Source organism: Vitis riparia, chromosome 18 (assembly GCF_004353265.1).
Source record: "Vitis riparia cultivar Riparia Gloire de Montpellier isolate 1030 chromosome 18, EGFV_Vit.rip_1.0, whole genome shotgun sequence".
Lineage (NCBI taxonomy): Eukaryota > Viridiplantae > Streptophyta > Magnoliopsida > Vitales > Vitaceae > Vitis > Vitis riparia.
Genome location: NC_048448.1, coordinates 1,829,737 through 1,852,671, shown reverse-complemented (window position 1 = coordinate 1,852,671; position 22,935 = coordinate 1,829,737). Strand labels below are relative to the sequence as shown.

General features: G+C 31.6%; 2 protein-coding genes across 2 annotated transcripts in view; both read left to right on the top strand.

Annotated features, from left to right (window-relative positions):
* LOC117906993 overlaps nucleotides 1–1,920 on the top strand; it is a 44,857-nt gene extending 42,937 nt beyond the window's left edge. Inside the window, 2 exon segments of the mRNA XM_034820294.1 lie at nucleotides 123–293; nucleotides 630–1,920. Coding sequence (XP_034676185.1) covers nucleotides 123–293; nucleotides 630–1,807 — 1,349 coding nt within the window. The 3' untranslated portion in view covers nucleotides 1,808–1,920.
* A 5,150-nt stretch (nucleotides 1,921–7,070) lies between these two features.
* LOC117906992 lies at nucleotides 7,071–22,270 on the top strand. The gene is made up of 8 exons (XM_034820293.1): nucleotides 7,071–7,964; nucleotides 8,049–8,219; nucleotides 8,758–9,942; nucleotides 14,482–14,692; nucleotides 14,794–14,906; nucleotides 18,720–19,457; nucleotides 19,570–19,731; nucleotides 20,966–22,270. The coding sequence occupies exons 1-8, from the start codon at nucleotides 7,100–7,102 to the stop codon at nucleotides 22,159–22,161; spliced, it is 4,641 nt and encodes a 1,546-aa protein (XP_034676184.1). The 5' UTR covers nucleotides 7,071–7,099; the 3' UTR covers nucleotides 22,162–22,270.
* The last annotated feature ends 665 nt before the right edge of the window (nucleotides 22,271–22,935 follow it).

The window sequence follows — 22,935 nt, the reverse complement described above, 5'->3', positions numbered from 1 at the left end:
TGCTTGCTGATCGTTTTTATATATATGTGCTTATGTATCTTTTCCTGCTTGGTGGTTTATATATATGTAGTATTGAAATAAATTGATTCTATGATCGGTTCCTTGTTCTTTTGAATCTGCAGATATTAATGAATGTGATGATCCAAGCCTCCATAAGTGTGTAAAAAAAGGGAGATGCAAGAACACCCCAGGGAATTATACTTGTTCTTGTCCCAAGGGGTACCATGGAGATGGCAGACAAGATGGAGATCGCTGTAATCTAGATCACTTACAAGTGATTCCTGTTGTTCTTGGTAAGCCCATTTTTCTGCATTCAGTATCCTGCCAAAGATGTAGCCCAGGAAGATTTAATGAATCCTCTATGGTATAAGATGATAAATTGCTGCTCTAATTGGTTTTGTATATTAATCAATATGAAGAAACTGAAAGGAATTTTTGAAATCTTACAGCTATTTTAGTTGGACGGGCTGGTGTAAGATTCATAATTTTCCTTTCTTTCCCTATTTTCTCATGAAGAGCCTTTGAGGACATTCTTCTTGGGTTAAAATATTTTAGACGAATGCTATTGGATTTTGGAATATTGAAATTGCTTATTTCATGAGTAACAGTTTTAATTTGTTCAAATGTAGGTGCGGGTATTGGCTTTATGATATTGCTTCTCAGTATCTCTTGGCTGTACTGGGGACTCAAGAAAAGGAAGTTCATTAGACTCAAGGAGAAGTTCTTTCAACAAAATGGTGGTTTAATGTTGCAACAACAACTTTCTAGACAAGAAGGATATGATGAAACAATCAAAATTTTTACTGCTGGGGAGCTCGACAAGGCCACTAACAAATATGATGAGAGTAACATTGTTGGTCGTGGAGGATATGGAACAGTCTACAAAGGAACTTTAACTAATGGGAGAATAGTTGCAGTCAAAAAGTCGAAGATGATAGATAAAAGTCAAATTGAGCAATTCATAAATGAAGTGCTCGTGTTGTCTCAAATCAATCATCGAAATGTGGTAAAGCTTTTGGGTTGTTGCTTGGAAACTGAAGTTCCTTTACTAGTTTATGAATTCATTACTAATGGCACCCTCTTCAACTATATACATGGTGAAAGGAAGGCATCTACCATTTCTTGGGAAGTTCGCCTACGGATTGCCACTGAAACTGCTGGAGTCCTGTCATATTTACATTCTGCAACATCAACTCCAATCATTCATAGAGATGTTAAATCCACCAATATACTTTTGGATGATAATTACACAGCAAAGGTTTCAGATTTTGGAGCTTCAAGGTTGGTCCCCCTAGATCAAACTCAATTGTCTACGTTGGTGCAAGGTACTCTTGGATACTTGGATCCTGAGTATTTGCTTACGAGCCAATTGACGGAAAAAAGTGATGTTTATAGTTTTGGAGTCGTCTTTGTAGAGCTATTGACTGGGGAAAAGGCACTTTCGTTTGATAGGTCGGAGGAGGAAAGAAGTCTTGCTATGTATTTCCTTTCTTCATGTAAAGATGATAATCTTTTTCAAGTTCTTGACAAGCGCATAGTAAATGAGGAAAATATTGAACAGTTGAAGGAAGCTGCAAACCTTGCAAAAAGGTGCTTAAAATTGAAAGGAGATGAGAGACCTACCATGAAAGAAGTAGCAATGGAGTTAGAAAGAATGAGAATGATGGAAGAACATGCATGGATTGATTCAAAAGAAAAAGAACAGTTACATGGTGAATCTTCTAAGGCATATGATAATGATTGTAGTTTTGGTTTTACAAGTGCTTCATTTGATAGCTTAGGGGTACCCATGAATGATGGAAGATGATTGTTTGATAAATTGTTATCGGTAATCAATGTATGTTTGATAAATTGTAACCTTGATGTAAGAATGAATGAGAATTTTAATGTTTAGACATATATGTTGAATTTTCTATTGTATATGTCTATGTAACAATTATACATATTAATGTTTTCTCAAATTCCTAATTAATATGAATTTTTTTAAAAGAATATTTTTGTATTTATATATCATTATAATATTAGATTTCTCTATAAAATAAGAAAAATTATAAAAAAAAATTTTATAAATATTTTAAATCATGAGTGAAAAAAGTTATGAGATGAATATAATATTGTAAAGACGATATATATTTGATGGATAGAAATATGTGTCTCTATTGAAATGAAAGAACTCATAGTTGAGTATATGTTTGTATGATTTTAAAATTATTAACTTTTTCCTAGAATTGTTTTATTTTCAGTCATGTTAAACAATGTAGCTGAGGTATCTCTCAATTTATTCTATTATTTTTAAGAATAAAAAATAAAAAACTTCTCATAAAATTTCACTTCAATAAAATCTAAAAATAATTGAAGAGTAAATAAATGGAATAAATGAATCCCAAATATGTTATTCATAGAAGGATCCACGTATGCGGTCCATTCACATCTTGTGTAAACAGTAAAAAAAAATATAAGGCAAAGACCTAGATGAGGACACTAAGCATTGTTTAACATGAACATTTTATATTATAAATGAGTTGCTGGAAAATATTTATTTAATAATTAACTTAAATCTTTTTAATATATAGTCTATAACATAATATTTGACAATAAACAAATTTAAATTTGCACCGCTCAATTATTAGGGTAGAAATCATGTCTCTTTCATATTAAATATAAAATTCAGATGAAAAGATCTTTTATTGGCATGATAATTGATAAACCTGGCCCCTCATGCCTTCCATGTTATCGATAACAAATAAGTCAAAAATTAAAATAAGACTTGAAGGACAAAAAAATAAAATAAAATAAAACATTATACGCCGAAGAGAGGGATATTTTGGGCCATGCTACAGTTTTTTATTTTGGAATTTGCTTTGAAACTAAAATTGAAGACAAAACTGAGGGTTTAAGAAGCAATAGTGATTTGTAAGATATTCATTAAATATAAAATATGTTACATGATGTAAAAATATGTTTATACGAAAAAAAAAATATTCTTAGTTTTATATTAAATTTTTTTTAAAACATGTAAAATTATTAATAAATTTAAAAAATAGTTTTTTATTCTCAATAATTAATCCAAACAAGAGCATGGTAAGGTCATGGAAGGCCAGTTGAATGAAATAAACAATTTGGCTAAAGAGAGGCTTGAATATAGCATAGAATAATACTAGGGGTTCAGGTTAATCTATCACCCACTTGTAGTGAGTGCAAATTTTTTATTAGTAAATAGATTCATTGAGTTTACAGGAGTCGCATCCCCTTCATGAAGATATGATAATAATTAGAGACAGAGTCGGAGATTTTGGTAAAATGGGACAAGATTGAAATATGTACAATTATATATAAACACATAGATTTTCAAATAATAATCCAAAAGGATTTTGTAAGAAAGACTAGAAAATAGTATGACCTATGACTATAAAATTTTCAATAATTCTAACAATTCTTATAGCAAAAAAACTATATAAAAAAAAAAATTCAAGGCATTTAATAATTTTTTTTATAAATTTATTTATTTTTCAAATAAATAAGGTTTTGTTTAGAAAGTGTTTTTGAAAATTTTTCTCTCAAATTTTCTAGAACAAAATTTTGTCTAACATTCTAATTAAAATATTCGTCACATGTTTCCTATGTTTTTAAATATGTACTAAAAATCATTTTTATATTTAATATTTTATTTTTAATCATTCTGAATATTTATATAATTATATTTTAAAACAACCCTAACAAAATAAGAAACAACTAAAAACAATCCAAAGCAATTAAAAGATGTTCTTTGAAACATCCTATTTTCTTCTTGTAATATATATATTCTAAAAAACATAAAACTATTTTAAAAAATTGTTATCAAATAAAATCTAAAGATAAAATCAACTAAAAGTAATGAAATTTTTCCCTTAAAATTTTATATGATATAATAACATTACAATGACACTATCAGCAAAATAAAATTTTAAAGCTAAATATAAATTCTCATAGTGTGAATAATTAAATAGCACACAATCTAATTATTTATTTAATTTATTTCTAAATTAGACATTATTTAATTAAGTCTCAATTAAAATAAAATAAATAAAACTCAAAATTAAAGACAACATACAATTTAAACAATTATTTAATAAATGTCAAATATAAAATTACCAAAAAAAATAGTATTATAAGAAAAGTTATAATAAAATTAAAATTTACATATGATGAAAAACCAAAAAATAAATAAGATGTTGAATGCATGACAAAAGTTGAATTAAATTTTAAAAATTTAAAATTAAACTTATCTTTTTTGGAGTTTCTATATTATTTTTTATTGAATTGAGAACCCCCCACTAAGGGTGCAAGTTAATCTATCACCCAATTGTATTGAGTGCAATTTTTTTTATTAGTAAATAGATTTATTTTGTAGGAGTCGCATCGCCATCATGAAAATATAATAACAATAATTTTTAAAAAATAAAAACAAAAACACAAACTAGCAAACAAATATATGATCATGAATCTTCACTACTTATAAGGTATTAAATTATGAATACATTGTCGTATCGACATTTAGATATTTAATAGGTAGAAATACTCTCCTAGTTTTTTATTAATATGAAAATTCTGTATCCTTGACTTTGTCATGCATGCTTTCAAGCAGAGCTAACTTTGTTGGTTTTTATTTTTATCTTTTGAAACCGAATGACTATTATTCACCAACCTTATGTCTGTTTTCCCTTGATCATCTCCTCTAAGAATGATAAACTTTTGTTCTAGACTACTAGATCATTGATAAATTACAATAAAAAATTAACTCCATAGCTAAAATTGCATGTGAGGTAGTGGAGTGGACTAACAAGGTTTTGATATTCATGACTTTGTATTTAATTACTTGCCTTTTAAATTGAAGAATGAACACATTTCTTCTGTACTACGTGTTTGTATGTTATATTAGACATCCTTTTCTTGGTGTAATACTTTTGGTCATAGTAGCTTCTAATCATGCCAAACCTATGGTCAAAATAGCTGAGATAATATCAATGTATGAACACACCCACACATATGCATGTGAGGAGAGAAAAAAAAATATCATGAATTTTTAATGTGATTTAACGATCAATATGATCCAAATAAGTTCAATGAGAAACTCATCCCTTAATATCCTTTATATTGCACAATAAAATTGATTCAAACTTTACAATTTAACATTTCATATCATTTTGATATTAAAAAAAAAAAAGATCTCACATTCTTAATCAGAAATAATAACCCAATCTTGGAGATAATGCTTCGATACCAATTGAGAATATTTGTTGGGATTCTTAGCAACGCTTCTTCCACTCTCCATTGAATTTCCATTTTAGTTAATTTAAAATTTGAATGAAAAATTGGCACAAGGAAGAGTAATGAGGGCCTGTGTTAGAGTGAAAAAAAAAATATATAGGCAGCATGTTGCACAATTACTTTTTACGTCAATACGTAAATATATTTAATTGAGTGCAAAAGTTTATTAGCAAATGAATTTATTATTTATAATATTACTAATAAATATTGGGATAAATTATAAAAACCACTCATGTATTAATCTTATTCATGTTTTAATGTAACCTATAATCTAAGCAATTATAATCATACATATACAAACCTTTTTATTAAGTTTGTTTTTTTTTTTTTAAATATAAGCGGAGAAGCACATAGATACATTAAACATATTTAAATATATTATATAAAATCTCAAGTCAATGTATATATGATTTTTTCATGAGGTTTTATTTTTTAAAAAATCAAATTCTGGTAAAAATATATATTAATATTTGGATATGGTTAAAGATCGATATTGCTTAAAAGAAGTTACCACAATTAAAAGTATAAAGAATTTTTTGATAATTTACCTTCAATATTGAAAGCACCAATATATGTTGGCTTAGGAGAACATTTATTGGAGCTGGATGCACTCAGTCCTTTTAGTATGAGAGAAGTTTGTAAGAAATTTAAAGTTATATTTGGTTTCCGGAAAATATTAAGAAAAAAATATTTAAAAATGATTTTTCTCATATTTAGTTATTTTATAGGAAATATCAAAGAAAATCAAGTATAATTAAAATTAGTTAAAAATATATGTATTTTCAAATTATTTAATTTTTATATAATGAGTTAAAATAAGTAAAATAAATTTAAAATAATAAATAAATTTATTATTATTATTTTTTTCACTTTTTCTTTCTTTTTATTTTATTTTTTATATTTTCCCTTGAATTTTCCTAAAACCAACCATAACTAAAGCATACTGTTGAATGATTCTTTGTAACAATATAAGAGAAACAAAATGTAAAATTTTCCAAGGAAGACCATGGAATTAAATTTTCCACAGAAGAAGACAATGAAGTTGAATGAGTTTCGATGGACTATTTAACAAAAAATAAACTGACAATCTCCATATATGAGACGTCAATGTGGAAATTTCAAGTGCAGCGTGATTTTGGGAGTATGACTAGAAATTTTGTCCGAGTTTAAATTGTCATGTTTAACGTGAACCTTCCTACACGTAGGGTCTTTAGATATGAGTTATAAGGACATCAATGGTGCAAAATAATATGATAAAAATGATATACATATATAATTTGTATATATAAAAGATATAATTTGTCTACAACATTAAGAAAATTTTTGCTTATTCTTTGGTATATCTATGGAAATAAAACCTAGTTGAAGAGACGGTAGTGATGTATATAATTTTTCGAAACAAAATATTCACACCATTTAATTAAATTTAGTTTCACATACACTTTGAATGGCTTGAAAATGATGGTATGATATAAATGGAGTAAAATCAGGATTAATACATCTGATATTCCCACTTCTTTTCCCAAAAAATAAAAAGTAAAAAATAAAAATCAAACGGGCATGAGTGGGACAAGCATGAGAAAGAGAGCGGTTGGCTTATTAGAGAGGTAGAGGTCCACACGGGAAACAATTGCTGCGGAAATTGCTTGGTCCTTTCTGTATGTTCCAGTCTTTGAATCAGTCCAACCTTTCCAAAGTGTCAATAAGAGGACCGGAAATGGTGAGAGAGATTGTCTGCACAACAAAAATCTCGTATATTGAAGCACAAAGAAATTAAGAAGCAGTAGCAGCCATGGGCGAACGAGGAGTAGTGCTACTGCAATTCACGGTTATATGGATGCTATTGGCAGCCATGGCAGCACCGGCAGCTGCTCAAGCCAAGCCCCGCTGCCTGGATCGCTGTGGCAACGTTAGCATCCCATACCCATTTGGCACAACCAAAGACTGCTACCACAGTGAACAATTTCTGTTGAACTGCAACGATTCTGTAGTGCCTCCCAAACTAACCATAGGGAAAGGTGTAGAGGTGGTGAGCATCTCCCCGGAATTAGGTGAGTTGCAAATCTTGAACTATGTGGGCAGTGATTGTTATAATAGTTCTGGCGGGCCGGTTTACGAGAACGACCCCATGCTGCGTTCAGGCCGAGGTTACACAATCTCTGGAAGGAACAAGTTCATTGCAGTTGGCTGCGACACCTACGCGATTGTTCGGGCTTATAAAGGTGAAGAAAGGTACACAACTGGGTGCATGTCCGTATGTGATAGCATCACAAATGTAAAAAATGGATCTTGCTCTGGGATTGGTTGTTGTGAGACCTCCATTCCTGAAGGAACTACCAATTTTACTGTTAAGTTAAGCAGCTATAATAACCACAGAAGCGTTTGGGCCTTCAATCCCTGCAGCTATGCTTTTGTTGTTGAAGAAACACACTTCAAGTTCTCTACCAATCAATTTACGGATCTCAAAAATACAGAACAGCTTCCCGTGGTGTTCGACTGGAGAATAGGCAAAGAAATGTGCAAGGCAGCACGAAAAACCGAGACTTACGCCTGTAAGGAGAAAAGCGAGTGCTACGAACCCGATGATTGGTCCGGCTATCTTTGCAAGTGCTTGGATGGTTACCATGGGAATCCTTACCTCCCTGGTGGTTGCGCAGGTAGCATTTATTTATCTTTTACTGCATGCTACCTCTTTGTTTATATGTAGTATTGAAAATAAATTCATTCTTTTGAATCTGCAGATATTAATGAATGTGATGATCCAAGCCTCCATAAGTGTGTAAACAAAGCAAGGTGCATGAACACCCCAGGGAATTACACTTGTTCTTGCCCCAAGGGGTACCATGGGGGTGGCAGAGAAGATGGTGATGGCTGTAATCCAAATAAGTTGCAAGTCATTCAGGTTGCCCTCGGTAAGATTTTAATTTTAATTTTTTATATTATATATTTTCTGCAACTCTGATTGGTTTTTGCATCTTAATGGGGATCAGAAACGGAAAGGAAATTCTGAATTTTACAGTTGTATGGGTTAGATTGGTTGTTGTAATTAAGATTCATAATTTTCTCTCTTTTGCTTTGCCTTGCCAAAAACCAAATGAAAGAACTATTAGAATGATCAAGTTTAGAAGAATGCTGTATGGGTTAGGTCAAAGAAATTAAGAATCCAGTGAAACTTTATTTCTAGATAAAAGCATAAGCCTATATGCCCAAGCAACCATGATTAGCTTCTTTTCATAATACATATACGAAATTCTGTACACCTTTGAGTCTATACAGATCTTGAGCAGGTGCTAAGTCTACACATGCAATTTGCTTTAGGAATTTGCAACTCAACGTAAAGTTTTCAATTTAAACTCATTAAGTAAATTATATATCATCAAATTAAAATTAGTAATTAAGAAAGAATCTTGGATTATAATTTTGTACTCCTTTTAATTTGTTTAAATGTAGGTGTCAGCATTGGCGTTATATCATTACTAATGGGTAGCTCTTGGTTATACTGGGGACTCAAGAAAAGGAAGTTCATTAAACTCAAAAAGAAGTTCTTTGAGCAAAATGGTGGTTTAATGCTGCGCCAACAACTGTCTAGTCAAGAAGGATCCAATGAAACAGTTAAAATCTTTTCTGCTGAAGAGCTTGAGAAGGCTACCGACAAGTATGCTGAGAATAAAATCATTGGTCAAGGGGGATATGGAACAGTTTATAAAGGAACTTTAATTAATGGGAGAATAGTTGCGATCAAGAAGTCGAAGATGGTGGATAAAAGTCAAATTGAGCAATTCATAAATGAAGTGCTTGTGTTGACTCAAATCAATCATCGAAATGTAGTAAAGCTTTTGGGTTGTTGCTTAGAAACAGAAGTTCCTCTGCTAGTTTATGAATTCATCACTAATGGCACCCTCTTCGACTACATACATAAAGAGAAGAAGATATCCACCAGTTCCTGGGAAGTTCGCTTAAGGATTGCTACTGAAACTGCCGAAGTCCTATCATATTTACATTCTGCAGCATCAACACCAATCATTCATAGAGATGTTAAATCCACTAACATACTTTTGGATGACAATTACACAGCAAAAGTTTCAGATTTCGGAGCTTCAAGGTTGGTTCCCCTAGATCAAACTCAATTGTCTACAATGGTGCAAGGTACTCTTGGATACTTAGATCCTGAGTATTTGCTTACGAGCCAGTTGACCGAAAAAAGTGATGTTTATAGTTTTGGAGTTGTCCTTGTGGAGCTATTAACAGCAAAAAAGGTACTTTCATTTGATGGACCTGAAGAGGAGAGAAGTTTAGCTATGTATTTTCTTTCTTCATTGAAAGATGATCGTCTTTTTCAAGTTCTTGATGAACGCATAGTGAACGAGGAAAATATTGAGCAGTTAAAAGAAACTGCTAACCTTGCAAAAAAATGCTTGAAATTAAAAGGAGATGAGAGGCCTACTATGAAAGAAGTAGCAATGAAGCTAGAAAGAATGAGAATGGTGGAAATGCTTCCATGGACTGATCCAAACGAGAATGAATACTTACTCGGTGAATCTTCCCATATAGTTGATAATGGTTGTAGTATTGGTTCCACAAATACTGCATACGACAGCTTAAAGGGCCATATAATGCTACCCGTGAAAGATGGAAGATGATCGTCTTACATGTAGCAATATGATGCTGCTAGTGATCAATTATTTTTAATAAATTTCAACTCTCATGTAAGAATGAATGAGAATTCTAATATTTAGAGATATGTATTAAGTTTTTTATGATCTTTTTATAATAGTTGTACCTATACAAATTCTGATAAGCTTGTAATAATTTTTGTACTCACCGTCTTTCTCGTCCATGAAAGCTCAACATCCCTAATTTTCTTTACCCATAAAATTTTTATTTGATGAATTAATATTCCTACCATCAATATTTCCACAATGCATAATGTTGGTCATATATATATATATATATATATATATATATAATAATTTAAAAACAAGTGACCAAATATATCTATTAGATAGTTATATATATTAAGCATATGGGAGTTCAATTTGAACCCAATATATTTTTATTTAGACTGTTAACTGAAAAAATACAAAAAAGATGTGAAATTGTCAAATTTTCGTCTTTTTCGACCACACCTATCATAAGTCATGGCTTTCCTCCAGCTTTCATTACCCCAATTTTCCAAGATGTATGTGGACTACCTTGTGGTTGTGGGCCATAGAACCACTTGCATGGTTTCCATACCGTATAAGTTGGAAGAAATTCAAGGGGCCACATTGATGTTGCCTTAGGATTTTAATGATTTTTATTAGAAAAGTCCTGACATATGGTGGAAAAATATTTATTTAATAGTTAGCTTAATTTTTTAAGTCAATTTAGATTTTTTCATTCAAAAAGTCTTGTGCCTCTCACGTTACATTATTGAGTAGAAGTCCTGTCTCTTTCACATCAAATATAAAAATGAGATAAAAAAACACTTCAGACATATTTTTTAAGTCAATTTGGACGTTTGAGAAAGCTATTAAATGGCTATCTATGTATCGATCAAGTTAAATATTTTTTTAATATTCTATTTTGGCGTTTGGTGGCAATATATATATATATATATATACTCTAAAGTATGTTTTTTCTAATAAATTTGTCCTTCCACTTGCCTTAGAAAGATTAATAAACTTCCATTCATTCAAATTTCTATATTATTGATATGATAAAAAAAAGTTTGACTTAAAAAGGTTAAATTCCAAAGTTGCAGTGGACTAATTAACAAGGTTTAGGATGATTGTAAATTTGTATTTAATTTAGTGTCATTTAGATTGACGAGTGAGTATATTTCATCTCTGTTATCTATATACTAAGAATTATAAACCCAACCCGATAAACACATTCAAAATATCCTTATAAAAAGTACCTAATACTCTTAAGATCAGAGGATGCTCTCGCATAGCAATATTGGAACCTAACAAGAGGCTACATTGATGAAGAGTTTCTTATCACTTCCAATTCCACCCACTACAAGCCTCTCAAAGCATTCTTACCCGGAAGTAATATCCAACTTTTTAAAATTAGGTTCAGCCCCCCACTCAACACATGATCTTCATCTCAAATTTTATTTGTTATTCTCAAATCGTTAAATCAATAAGAGTCACGTACTTTTGAAAAGGTATATTACTATGACCTAATAATAGAATTGAAATAGAAAAAATAATCTCAATTATTAGATAAATAACAAATTTAAGTACTAATAAATTTTACACATGTCTCATACTTATTGAAGGAAAACAAGAGTTATACGTACAGCCTCATCATGGATGTGATCAAATCATCCCGTCTATTTGTATTACACAAAACAAAGAAGGGATTAATTTGAGTGGTTTTCATATTTTTGAAACATAAAATAATTCACAGGGCCACATGGATGTTGCCCTAGGTTATGTTTGGTTCTCATAAAGTATTAAAGAATAAAAATATTTAAAAAATAATTTTCTCATATTGGTTTCACCATAGAAAGTGCGAAAGAGAATCAAATATAATTAAAATTGAATAAGTATTTATGAATTTTAAAATTATATAATCTTTATATAATTAAAAAAAATATGAAATAAGTTTTTAAAATATACAAAAACAACTTTTTTTTTCTTTTTTTATTTTTTATTTTTCCTTTCCGGTTATCTAACAACCAAACATAAGTACTTTAGTTTTTTTAAGATTTTCCTTAGAAAAGTTTGAATGTTTCATACAATACTTAAAGTGTTAAAAAGCATATCCTTCAATAGTTGACTTAATCATAAAAATAATAATAATAAAATAAAATAAAAAAGAAAGAAAGCCCTCGATATTGAATTGAATTCATCGGACTTTTGAGTAAAAAGTTTTTGGCATCAAATATGGTAAATTATTGACAAATTGGGCTAGCTACTTTCGTAAGAGTATAGTAATACTAAAGAAGCTTAGGATATAGTTGATGGTATGAAAGAAAGTTCATATTTGTATTCAAAAGTATTCACATTTCTAGGAAATTTAAGCATACTCTTGGATGATTCTTTGCAACAGTAAAAAGACAAACAAAATGTAAAATTTTCCACACAAGACCATGTACTCACAAAATTTTCCACAGGAGAAAACAATGGATGAACTAAAAATGAGATTGCATGGAGTATTTAATAAGAAATGAACCGACAATTTCCATTGACTTGGATGTTCTGTAAGACTTCCATGTGGAATTTTCAAGTGCCGTATGATTTTGGGAGGTACAAATAGAAATTTTTGACGAGTTAAAGAGTGTCGTGTTCAACGTGAACCTTCCTAGACGTGTGATCTTTAGAAATTTTTTGCTTATTCTTTGGTATATCACCTAATTGACGAGACTGTTAGATCAGTATATAATTTTTCTAAACAAAATATTAACATAATGGCTTGAAAATAATAGTATGATATAAATGGAGTAAAATCAGGATTAATACATCTGATATTCCCATTTCTTTTCCCAAAAAATAAAAAGTAAAAAATCAAAATCAAACGCGTGGGATGGGACAAGCATGAGAAAGACGGCAGTTGGTCCACATGGGAAACAATTGCTGAGGAAATTGTTTGGTCCTTTCTGTATGTTCCGGTCATGGGAGTTCAATTTGAACCCAATATCTTTTTATTTAGATTGTTAACTGAGAAAATACAAAAATGACGTGAAATGATCAAATTGTCATCTTTTGCAACCTTCAATCACACCTATCATAAATCATGGCTTTCTTCCAGCTTTCCATTAACCCAATTTCCCAAGATGTACGTGGACTACCTTGTGGCTGTGGACCATATAAGCACTTGCATAGTTTCCATACCATAAAAATTAGAAGAAATTGAAGTAGCCACATTGATGTTGCCTTAGGATTTTAATGATTTTTATTAGAAAAGTTCTGACATGAGTCATGGAAAAATATTTATTTAATGGTTAGTTTAATTTTTTCAGTTAATTTAGAATTTTTTTTATATTAGAAAAGTCTTGCATGTGCCTCTCACGTTATATCACTGACTAGAAGTACAGTCTCTTTCATGTCAAATATATAAAAAAATAAAATAAAAATCATATATTATTTATATGGTTAAGGATGTTTGGTAAATCATATATTAATAATTTAATATGATTTTATAATTTAAATTTAATTTATTAAACAGATTAACTTTGATAAGATCATTAAATAAAAGTTTAGATGTCCATATGTAATATGTTTTTTACCCCTTAATATAAAATAGGGTAATTATACACATGAATGTTAGATGATTTAAAGTAGTAAAACTTGATAATTTCTTTATATATATATATATATATAATTCTTACTTCGCACTTAGAGAAAAAGAATAATGGTTTTATTTAAAACAATTCAACTGACTACGTGGATGTTGCTTTAAACTATATTTGATTATCATAAAGTATTAAAGAAAAAAAATGTATTGAAAAAATAATTTTCTTATATTTAGTTTCACTATAAAAAGTATGAAAAAAATCAAATATAATTAAATTAAGTAGATATATATGAATTTAAAATAATATAATTTTTATATAATTAAAAAAAATATGTGAAACGAATTTAAAGAAATATATATATATATATAAATAATTTATTAATTTTAAATTTATTTTTTATTTTATTTTATTATTCCTTCCACCTTCCTTCTAATTTTCTAAGAATCAAATATATCCTAGGTTTTTTTTTAATGATTTTCCTTTTGGAAAAGTTTGAATGTTTCATATAATACTTAAATTGTTAAAAAGCATATTCTTGAATAGACTCAATCATTAAAGAAAAAAAGGAAAGAAAGAAAAAGAAAGAAACCCTCAGTATTGAATTGACTCCGTCAGAGTTTTGAGTAAAAAGTTTCTGGCCTCAGATAATCCCAGTCAATGGTGAAGGATAAGAAATGTATTCGCTCATGGATGACACGCTTTGGTGTTTCAAAACTGTGCCCCTTCTGCTTTTCAAGCAGATATGATATTATAAAATTATATTATTGTTTTAGATATTTGTTGTCAACTGAGATGTCAAGCCTCATTCACTTGTTTTACGTGTTGGAATTTTCATTAAAAGAAAGAAGAATATTCTCATTTTCCAGAAGCTTTGTTTCACTTTCTGGGAAGGCGTGAGTGTGATCAGTCACCCAATGGTTTCGTGGGGGCTTCCGTCCCCATTTGAGGTCCAAGAATCCAGGCTTATATAATATTTAAAATCGAAATGACAAAGAAAATATATAGCCCACACTCGCCCTCCCAAAGGCTAAAGCAAAGCATAGAGGCCAGCAAACACCCGGATGACATCGACCCCTTTTTTCTGCCTTTGAGCTCATCCTCAAGCCGCCGGAATCGAATTCTGATACTCCAACAATTCGCTTCAAATCAGGCTTCCAGGTTCCAGCTTTATTCTTCCCTCTCAATTTACATCTTTTTTTCTTTTTCTTTTTCTTTTTAAATAATTCTAAGGTTAGGGTTTATGTTTGTTGCACTCCCAGCAACAGGGCATCCATGAATCTACACGCTGAGTTTCTATGGGCTATGATGTTAGCAGCAACAGCGGCATCCCTAACCATTCGACCCGACTGTGAAGGGGACTGTGGGAATGTTAATATTGTTAAAAATCCAACCAAGGTGAATACCCCAATTACATATATACTGGAATATTTCTTGTTATAACTCAACCAAGGGTGAATACCCCAATTTCATATATACTGGAATATTTCTTGTTATAACTCAATCAAGATGAATACCCTAATTTCATATATATTGGAATATTCTTGTTAAAATCAACCAAGATGAATACCCTGATTTCATCTATACTGGAATCTCCTGATTAAAAATGAGTAGAAAAATAATAGCGGAAACATACCTGAATCCATTGAAGGAGAAACCTTATAGGAAGAAAACCCTTTGAGATGGTCTTCCAATTCTAGCCACTAGATTCTGTTTCAATTTCTCTGAGAGGATTTTCGGAAATTGGAATGCGTAGTGGTAGAATGGGGACCATAACCCTATTTATAAACTGCTAGGGCAGTTTTAATTTTATCACAATTATATTTCTGCCCCTCATAGAAATAATAATTATCTAATGGTATCTACACAATAATCTCATGACAATTATACCCTTAAGCCAATTAATCAATTATTAATTAGATCACTATATTTAGGCTTAATTAAATGATAGCACACACATTTTAATTATTTACATGTGTGGCCCAAATTATAGATTAATTACAAAAATTAATCTAACAATCTCCCACTGGGCCACATGCATATGTAATCAAATAAATGTGCTTAACCTTATGAGCTCAAAATTTGCTATCATGTCCTTAGGGTATATCCGAACAATCTCGTCCATTAACTATACTGACATAGGATCAAGGTGGTCTTTGTTACATCAATCGTTACTAGACCAATCAATGGTCACATATATCTATACAGCTAAATGACATAGATCAATCATGAGTGCATAGCATGGAAATTACATGCAATGTGAACTATTCATGCCTATTTCCAACTGGTCCTACTTAACTTTATTGAGATCAAATCTTTAGCATAATTTAACAAAGTGCAATAAAATGAATACTTTATTTCTGCAGAACACAATCCAAATTTATAGATAAAGTCTAAACATAACATAGAGCAATATACAATGAATAATATAAACTCCCACTAAATTTGGATATCCTCAAATGAGACAACACCCATATGAGCAGTGTGCTCATGAAAGACCTTGGGTGGTAATCCCTTTGTAAGCGGATCCGCTATCATGAGTTTGTTCCAATATGCTCTATGGATATCTGTCCACTTTGTACTTTTTCTTTTACAACTAGGAACTTGATATCAATGTATTTTGATTTTGTAGAACTCCTGTTGTTATTGGAATATAAAACTGCTGATTTATTGTCACAAAATATCTTCAGTGGTCTTTCAATACCATCCAGAACATGCAGCCCAGTGACAAAATTTCGTAGCCATATTCCTTTATTGGATGCCTCATAACATGCTACAAACTCTGCTTCCATGGTGGATGATGTTACGTGTGTCTATTTGGCAGACCTCCATGAAATTGCTCCACCAGCCAACAGATAAATATAGCCTAATGTGGATCTTCTGCTGTCTTGGCATCCAGCAAAATCGGAGTCGGAATACCCAATGAACTCCAACTGATCCAATCTCCTATATGTAAGCATGTACTCTTTTGTTCTCTGTAAATATCTCATAACCCTCTTGGCTGCTCTCCAATGATCCATTCCAGGGTTACTTAGATATCTGCCTAACATGCCAACAATGTACGCAATATCCGGACGTGTACATACCTGAGCATACATTAGACTCCCCACAGCCGAAGCGTAAGGAATCTTCTGCATTTCTTGACTTTCTAAACTATTTTTAGGGCATTGATTAAGACTGAATTTGTCTCCTTTAGCGACAGGGGTATCACCTGGTTTGCTATTTTGCATGCCATACCTTTTGAGGACTTTATCAATATAGGTCCTTTGTGACAATCCTAAAATACCCCTAGGACGATCTCAGTGTATCTGGATTCCTAAGACAAAGGAGGCAACATTTTGAGATGAAAGATCTTGGTGATTATAACTGACCTTGAATTGATTAAATTGTGCAAGAAGAGAGATGAGAACCAAATGCACGAGTAAATCATCAGATAACTCAAGTTTCAAAGCCTTAAGTTTTGAAGCAAGATGAGACATCTCCATGATGTACTCCCGAACATTACCCTTGCCTTTATACTTCATTGAAATCAAGCTTGCTAAAAGCGTGCTCGTTTCAGCCTTATCGTTTTTGGCAAAACGTTTCTGAATTTCCGCAAAGAAGTCACTAGCATTAGTAACCTCATCGGTTACCGCACCCCTGAAAGCTTCTGGAATTCCGCGCTTTATGATCATAAGACTTAGCCTATTTGAACGTTCCCACTTACCCCAATAAACCTCATCCTCTTGAGTACTTTGCTCATTGAGTTCATCGGGTTTGGGCATTCTCAAGGCTAAGTCTATATCCATGCAGCCTAAGAGAATCATCATATTCTCTTTCCAGTCCTTAAAATTAGTCCCATTTAACATAGGGACATTATTGATGTTGGCAGATATAGAAGTAGTTGATATAAAAGCTGAATCCATAACAAAATAAAATGAATCAAATAAACCATCATGCTCACATAAAATAAGCAATTAAACACATAATCTTTAAATTTAAAAGCAAATTATGACATTTCAAGATACCTAGCACAACATTAATATCAAGTCTTTGGACAGTAATATTGACTGTAAGTGGTACTCTTGTTGTAGTGATCAAACATTGATGATAAGTTATGTCAAATAATAAATCTATCTTTGGATTGATTTATTATTCACATTAAGTTACCTTTATAATCATCACATATTTATCACCACAGGTATGTATGCAATTTGACCAAATATTAACTTTCCTTTGGGCCAGTCAATACCCGCATGAATCACATACACACAAATATCTAACACCCCGAACAGACTAATCTAACACGAAAGATGTCACTTTGGTGATTTTCCGCTTTAATTAGCCTATTTAAAAATGCTAGATCAATAACTTAAATATTAATATCATAAAATGCTATTAAATAATAATAATAATAATAATAATAATAGTAATAAAAAAAAATAAAAAAAAAATTTATCAACTCAATATTTCATAAATCTTAATCCATTGACATATATATATATATATATATATATATTAAAATAATAACTCAAAGAATTAATCAAGGAGTTGGCTCTGATACCACTTGTTAAAAATCCAACCAAGGTGAATACCCCAATTACATATATACTGGAATATTTCTTGTTATAACTCAACCAAGGGTGAATACCCCAATTTCATATATACTGGAATATTTCTTGTTATAACTCAATCAAGATGAATACCCTAATTTCATATATACTGGAATATTCTTGTTAAAATCAACCAAGATGAATACCCTGATTTCATCTATACTGGAATCTCCTGATTAAAAATGAGTAGAAAAATAATAGCGGAAACATACCTGAATCCATTGAAGGAGAAACCTTATAGGAAGAAAACCCTTTGAGATGGTCTTCCAATTCTAGCCACTAGATTCTGTTTCAATTTCTCTCTGAGAGGATTTTCGGAAATTGGAATGCGTAGTGGTAGAATGGGGACCATAACCCTATTTATAAACTGCTAGGGCAGTTTTAATTTTATCACAATTATATTTCTGCCCCTCATAGAAATAATAATTATCTAATGGTATCTACACAATAATCTCATGACAATTATACCCTTAAGCCAATTAATCAATTATTAATTAGATCACTATATTTAGGCTTAATTAAATGATAGCACACACATTTTAATTATTTACATTGTGGCCCAAATTATAGATTAATTACAAAAATTAATCTAACAAATATACCATATCCCTTTGGCACTAGAGACGGTTGTTTCCTGAACGAGGATTTCTTTATAAATTGTAGTCGCAATTCCACCCATTCGCAGCCGCTTCTACGGAAAGGCAACTTCATGGTCCAAGAGATAATGCTGGAGAATCATGAATTGCGGGTCCTCAGTCCTGTAGCTAGGAGGTGCTACAACAAGACCGGCTATCTAGTGAAAAACACACTCGTCTCGGGCAATTTAAAGTTGTTTCCCTTCTCCAACAAGCGTAACAAGTTCACGGCTGTTGGGTGTGACACTGAAGCACTCTTCCGTGGAGAAAACGTCACTACCGGCTGTTTATCGGTTTGCAATAGCACCGATAGTGTAACTAGTGGGTCTTGCACTGGAATCGGGTGTTGCCAGACCTCCATTCCCAAAGGTCTCCTCAAATATAATGTCACCGTCCACACCTATCACAACCACACTTTTACCTGGAGCTTCAATCCCTGTAGCTATACTTTCTTGGTGGAGGAAGGGTCTTTCAATTTCTCCACGGCAGATCTTATAGATCTACAAAAGATAGATAAGGTATCAACGGTGCTGGATTGGGCAGTTGGGAATCAAACATGCGAAGAAGCTCAAAAGAACTCGACAAGTTACGCATGTAAGGAGAATAGCAATTGTACTAAGTCGGATAATGGTCCTGGGTATCGCTGCTATTGCTCTGTTGGCTACCGAGGGAACCCATACCTCCCCAATGGCTGCTATGGTATATTTTGACTCTTGCGCCTCTATTACTGCTTAATTTAGATCTAATTTATCTCCTTCTTGGGTGGAATACCTTTCTAATCAATTCGTTTTGGGCTTCTGCTTTGCTTCAGATGTTGACGAGTGTGAAGATCCAAAACTCAACGACTGCACCGACCGCTGTACTAACACTATAGGAGGTTACAATTGCTCTTGCCCATGGGGTCACCATGGGCATGGGAGAGGCAAAGATGGTTGCACCGCGGATCAATTGCTATTCATTAAGATTACTATTGGTACGTATGTCTATAGACTATAGTCTACTCTTGATGGCTTTGATATGCTCTAATAAGCTACGCTTTATGCATTCAAAATGAAAATTAATAAATTTAAGGAAAAATTCAAAGCCACCATATGTTTTGGGCCGCAGTCTTTCTAGTGGATGCTTTAGCCTTATTTGGACTTCTAGCCTTGTTTAGATTCACTTCTGAAAAGTTAAAAATTGTATTTTTCTTTTGTGATTGTTTTGTTAATTTTGCTATAAATAAAAAACACTATAACTTTAAAAAATAACATACAGAAGTTAGAAAAATGTTCTCCTATTTTGTATGAAGTTATTTCAAATTTATTGGAAATACTAATATTGTTTTTAAAAAATTATCATTTTGGTTTTAACTTTCTATTAAAGTTATAAATAAAAAAAAACCTATCCCAAACAGGGCCTTGAGATTAATTACTCAAGCACCAAAATTAATTACTCATTTTCGAGGCTCATTCGAAACTCAGCCTGATTCGGCTGTCGAGAGCCCACCTGGATAGCCTGAATCGAGCTAGTTCTACATGACGCCTTCAACAAAATGAGCACCCTGGTAAACTCTGATGACATTTATTTCAATTCTTCGCCTGCCATATTTTTACTTGTTTTCTTCTATGCAACACACCATCTGCAACAACAATAAAAAAAAATTACGTCAAAGCATAATTAGATAGGCCAGGCCTGCTACTTAGGCTCAAAGCCCATGCCCAAGCCCGTCCATTACATCCATGGGATTGGACTTCGACTTTTTTGAAATATAGACCCGATCCAAACCCAAATTACATATTTAGCCCACAGTTTGACCTAAGCCTTCATGAGTCCCATTGTAGGGTATGGGTGGTCCCAAACGTGCTCAAATTACACTCTATCATAATCTTCACATAGAATTCTACCGGCCTAAGTGATAGTAGGAAATGAAAATTTGTAAATCAATTTTCTTTCTTAAAATATATTCTTCCATTTTGATATCAAAAAGAGCTTATGAAAAGAGATCTTTAATATCATTTTTATTTTCATATTTTAAAAAACAGAAGAAAAAAAAAGAGTTATCATTTCCCCAACTAAACAAGCAAACAGTTTTTATTGGGAAGACTGCTAGTACTAGCATCAATTTTTACAAAATTAAATAATTTACATTATGATAAATCATGTCAATATTTAAGCACAAAATTGTTATTACTTACATACTAATTTCAATGCTTTATGAAATGTAGGTGTAGGCATCGGTCTTGTAGTATTGTTGACAAGTAGCTCATGGTTGTATTGGATACTCAAGAAAAGGAAGTTTCTCAAAGTCAAAGAAAAGTATTTTCGACAAAATGGTGGTTTGATTTTAGAACAACAATTTTCTAAACGAGAAGGATCCAGTGAAAGAAGCAAGATTTTTACCGCAGAAGAGCTTGAAAAAGCCACCAACAAATATAATGAAAGCAAAATCATTGGTCAAGGAGGATACGGTACTGTTTACAAAGGAATTTTAAGTGATGGTAGAGTGGTTGCTATCAAGAAGTCAAAGATGGTGGATCAGAGCCAAGTTGGGCAATTCATAAATGAGGTAGTTGTTCTATCCCAAATCAATCATAGAAACATAGTCAAGCTCCTAGGTTGTTGCTTGGAGACAGAAGTTCCTTTACTTGTTTATGAATTTGTTACAAATGGCACATTGTTTGACTACATTCACAAAGAAAACAAAGTGTCCCCCATTTCATGGGAAACACGTCTAAGAATTGCTGCAGAAACTGCTGGAGTGTTATCATATTTACATTCAACAGCATCTCCACCAATAATCCATAGGGATATTAAATCTAATAATATTCTTATGGACGACAATTATACTGCAAAAGTGTCCGATTTTGGAACTTCAAGATTAGTTCCACAAGATCAAATGCAGTTATCTACCATGGTACAAGGAACTTTGGGGTACTTGGATCCTGAGTATTTACAGACAAGTCAATTGACTGAGAAAAGTGATGTTTATAGTTTTGGAGTCGTCCTTGTGGAGCTATTAACAGGAATGAAGGCACTTTCTTTTGACAAATCTGAGGAAGAGAGAAGTCTAGCTATGTATTTTCTTTCTTCTTTGAAAGAAAATCGTTTATTTCAACTTCTTGAGGACAATATATTGCACGAGGTAAATGGTGAAGAACTCAAAGAAGTTGCTTTGCTTGCAAAGAGATGTTTGGAATTAAAAGGTGAAGATAGACCTACTATGAAGGAAGTAGCAATGGAACTTGAAGGTATGAGAAAAATGAAAATGCATCCATGGATTGGTGAATTGAATTTAGAAGAGACGACTCACTTACTTGATGAATCCTCAAATACTTATCAGTATGATACTAATGGTAATGTCACGACTGTGTATGATAGCATTAGGGATCATATAACATTACCATTACATGATGCTAGATAAGATATTTATGTGTGATTATATTATCTTTTAATATGTTATGCCCTCACTCTATCTCAATGTTTCAAGATACTATTAGAAATAAATGATCATCTCTCTCTTTCCCATTCCATATGTTCTTTTTGTTCCATTAGTCAATGAAATGAAATGGATATGAATTATTTATACAAATGCAAACACATATTTTATTTATGGTTTTCTCTTTCTTAGGTTGTATAAAGGTTAACTATAGATTTCAAATTAACTTGAATTATCTAAACTTAAGTATTATAATTGTCATATTATTTCACTGTAATCATATGAGACAAATGATTCCAGATTAATAATTCACCTTTTAGTGAATTGTTCAAAACATGAAAACATCAAATTTCTCGTCTTTGTCATGGACTAAAAAAATTCAGAAGTTGGGAAAGTACAAATTCCATAGAAGAAAAATAACCTTTTATTTTTTAAAATATTATTTATGGTTGTAAAAATGTTTAAGAATTTCCAAAATTTCTTTTTTTTTCCCTATTGTGCTTATTTCCATCTCTTTTTAATATTCTTATTTTCATTTTAGTGACTTTGTCCCTTCCCTGTTCACCTCTAGTTAGTTTTTTTTTTCTTTTTCTTTTTTTTGGGCCATTGAGTCAATTACTTTTATGTGTGAAAAAAAAAATTCCCAAATTTTATTTTCATTAAATAGGGAAAACGTAAGTTTGGGAGCCTCCCTCCTAGAGACTCATTGACCTTAAAATAGAATTGAGTTTAGGATTTTTGCATATAATAAACTACATA

Bases quoted from the DNA above. Each gene is read 5' to 3' on its own strand.
- LOC117906992 (XM_034820293.1), top strand. From the start codon at position 7,100: ATGGGCGAACGAGGAGTAGTGCTACTGCAATTCACGGTTATATGGATG. The intron at 8,220-8,757 runs GTAAGATTTTAA...GTTTAAATGTAG, and splicing joins AGTCATTCAGGTTGCCCTCG to GTGTCAGCATTGGCGTTATA. The intron at 14,907-18,719 runs ATATTGTTAAAA...TTAATCTAACAA, and splicing joins AGGGGACTGTGGGAATGTTA to ATATACCATATCCCTTTGGC.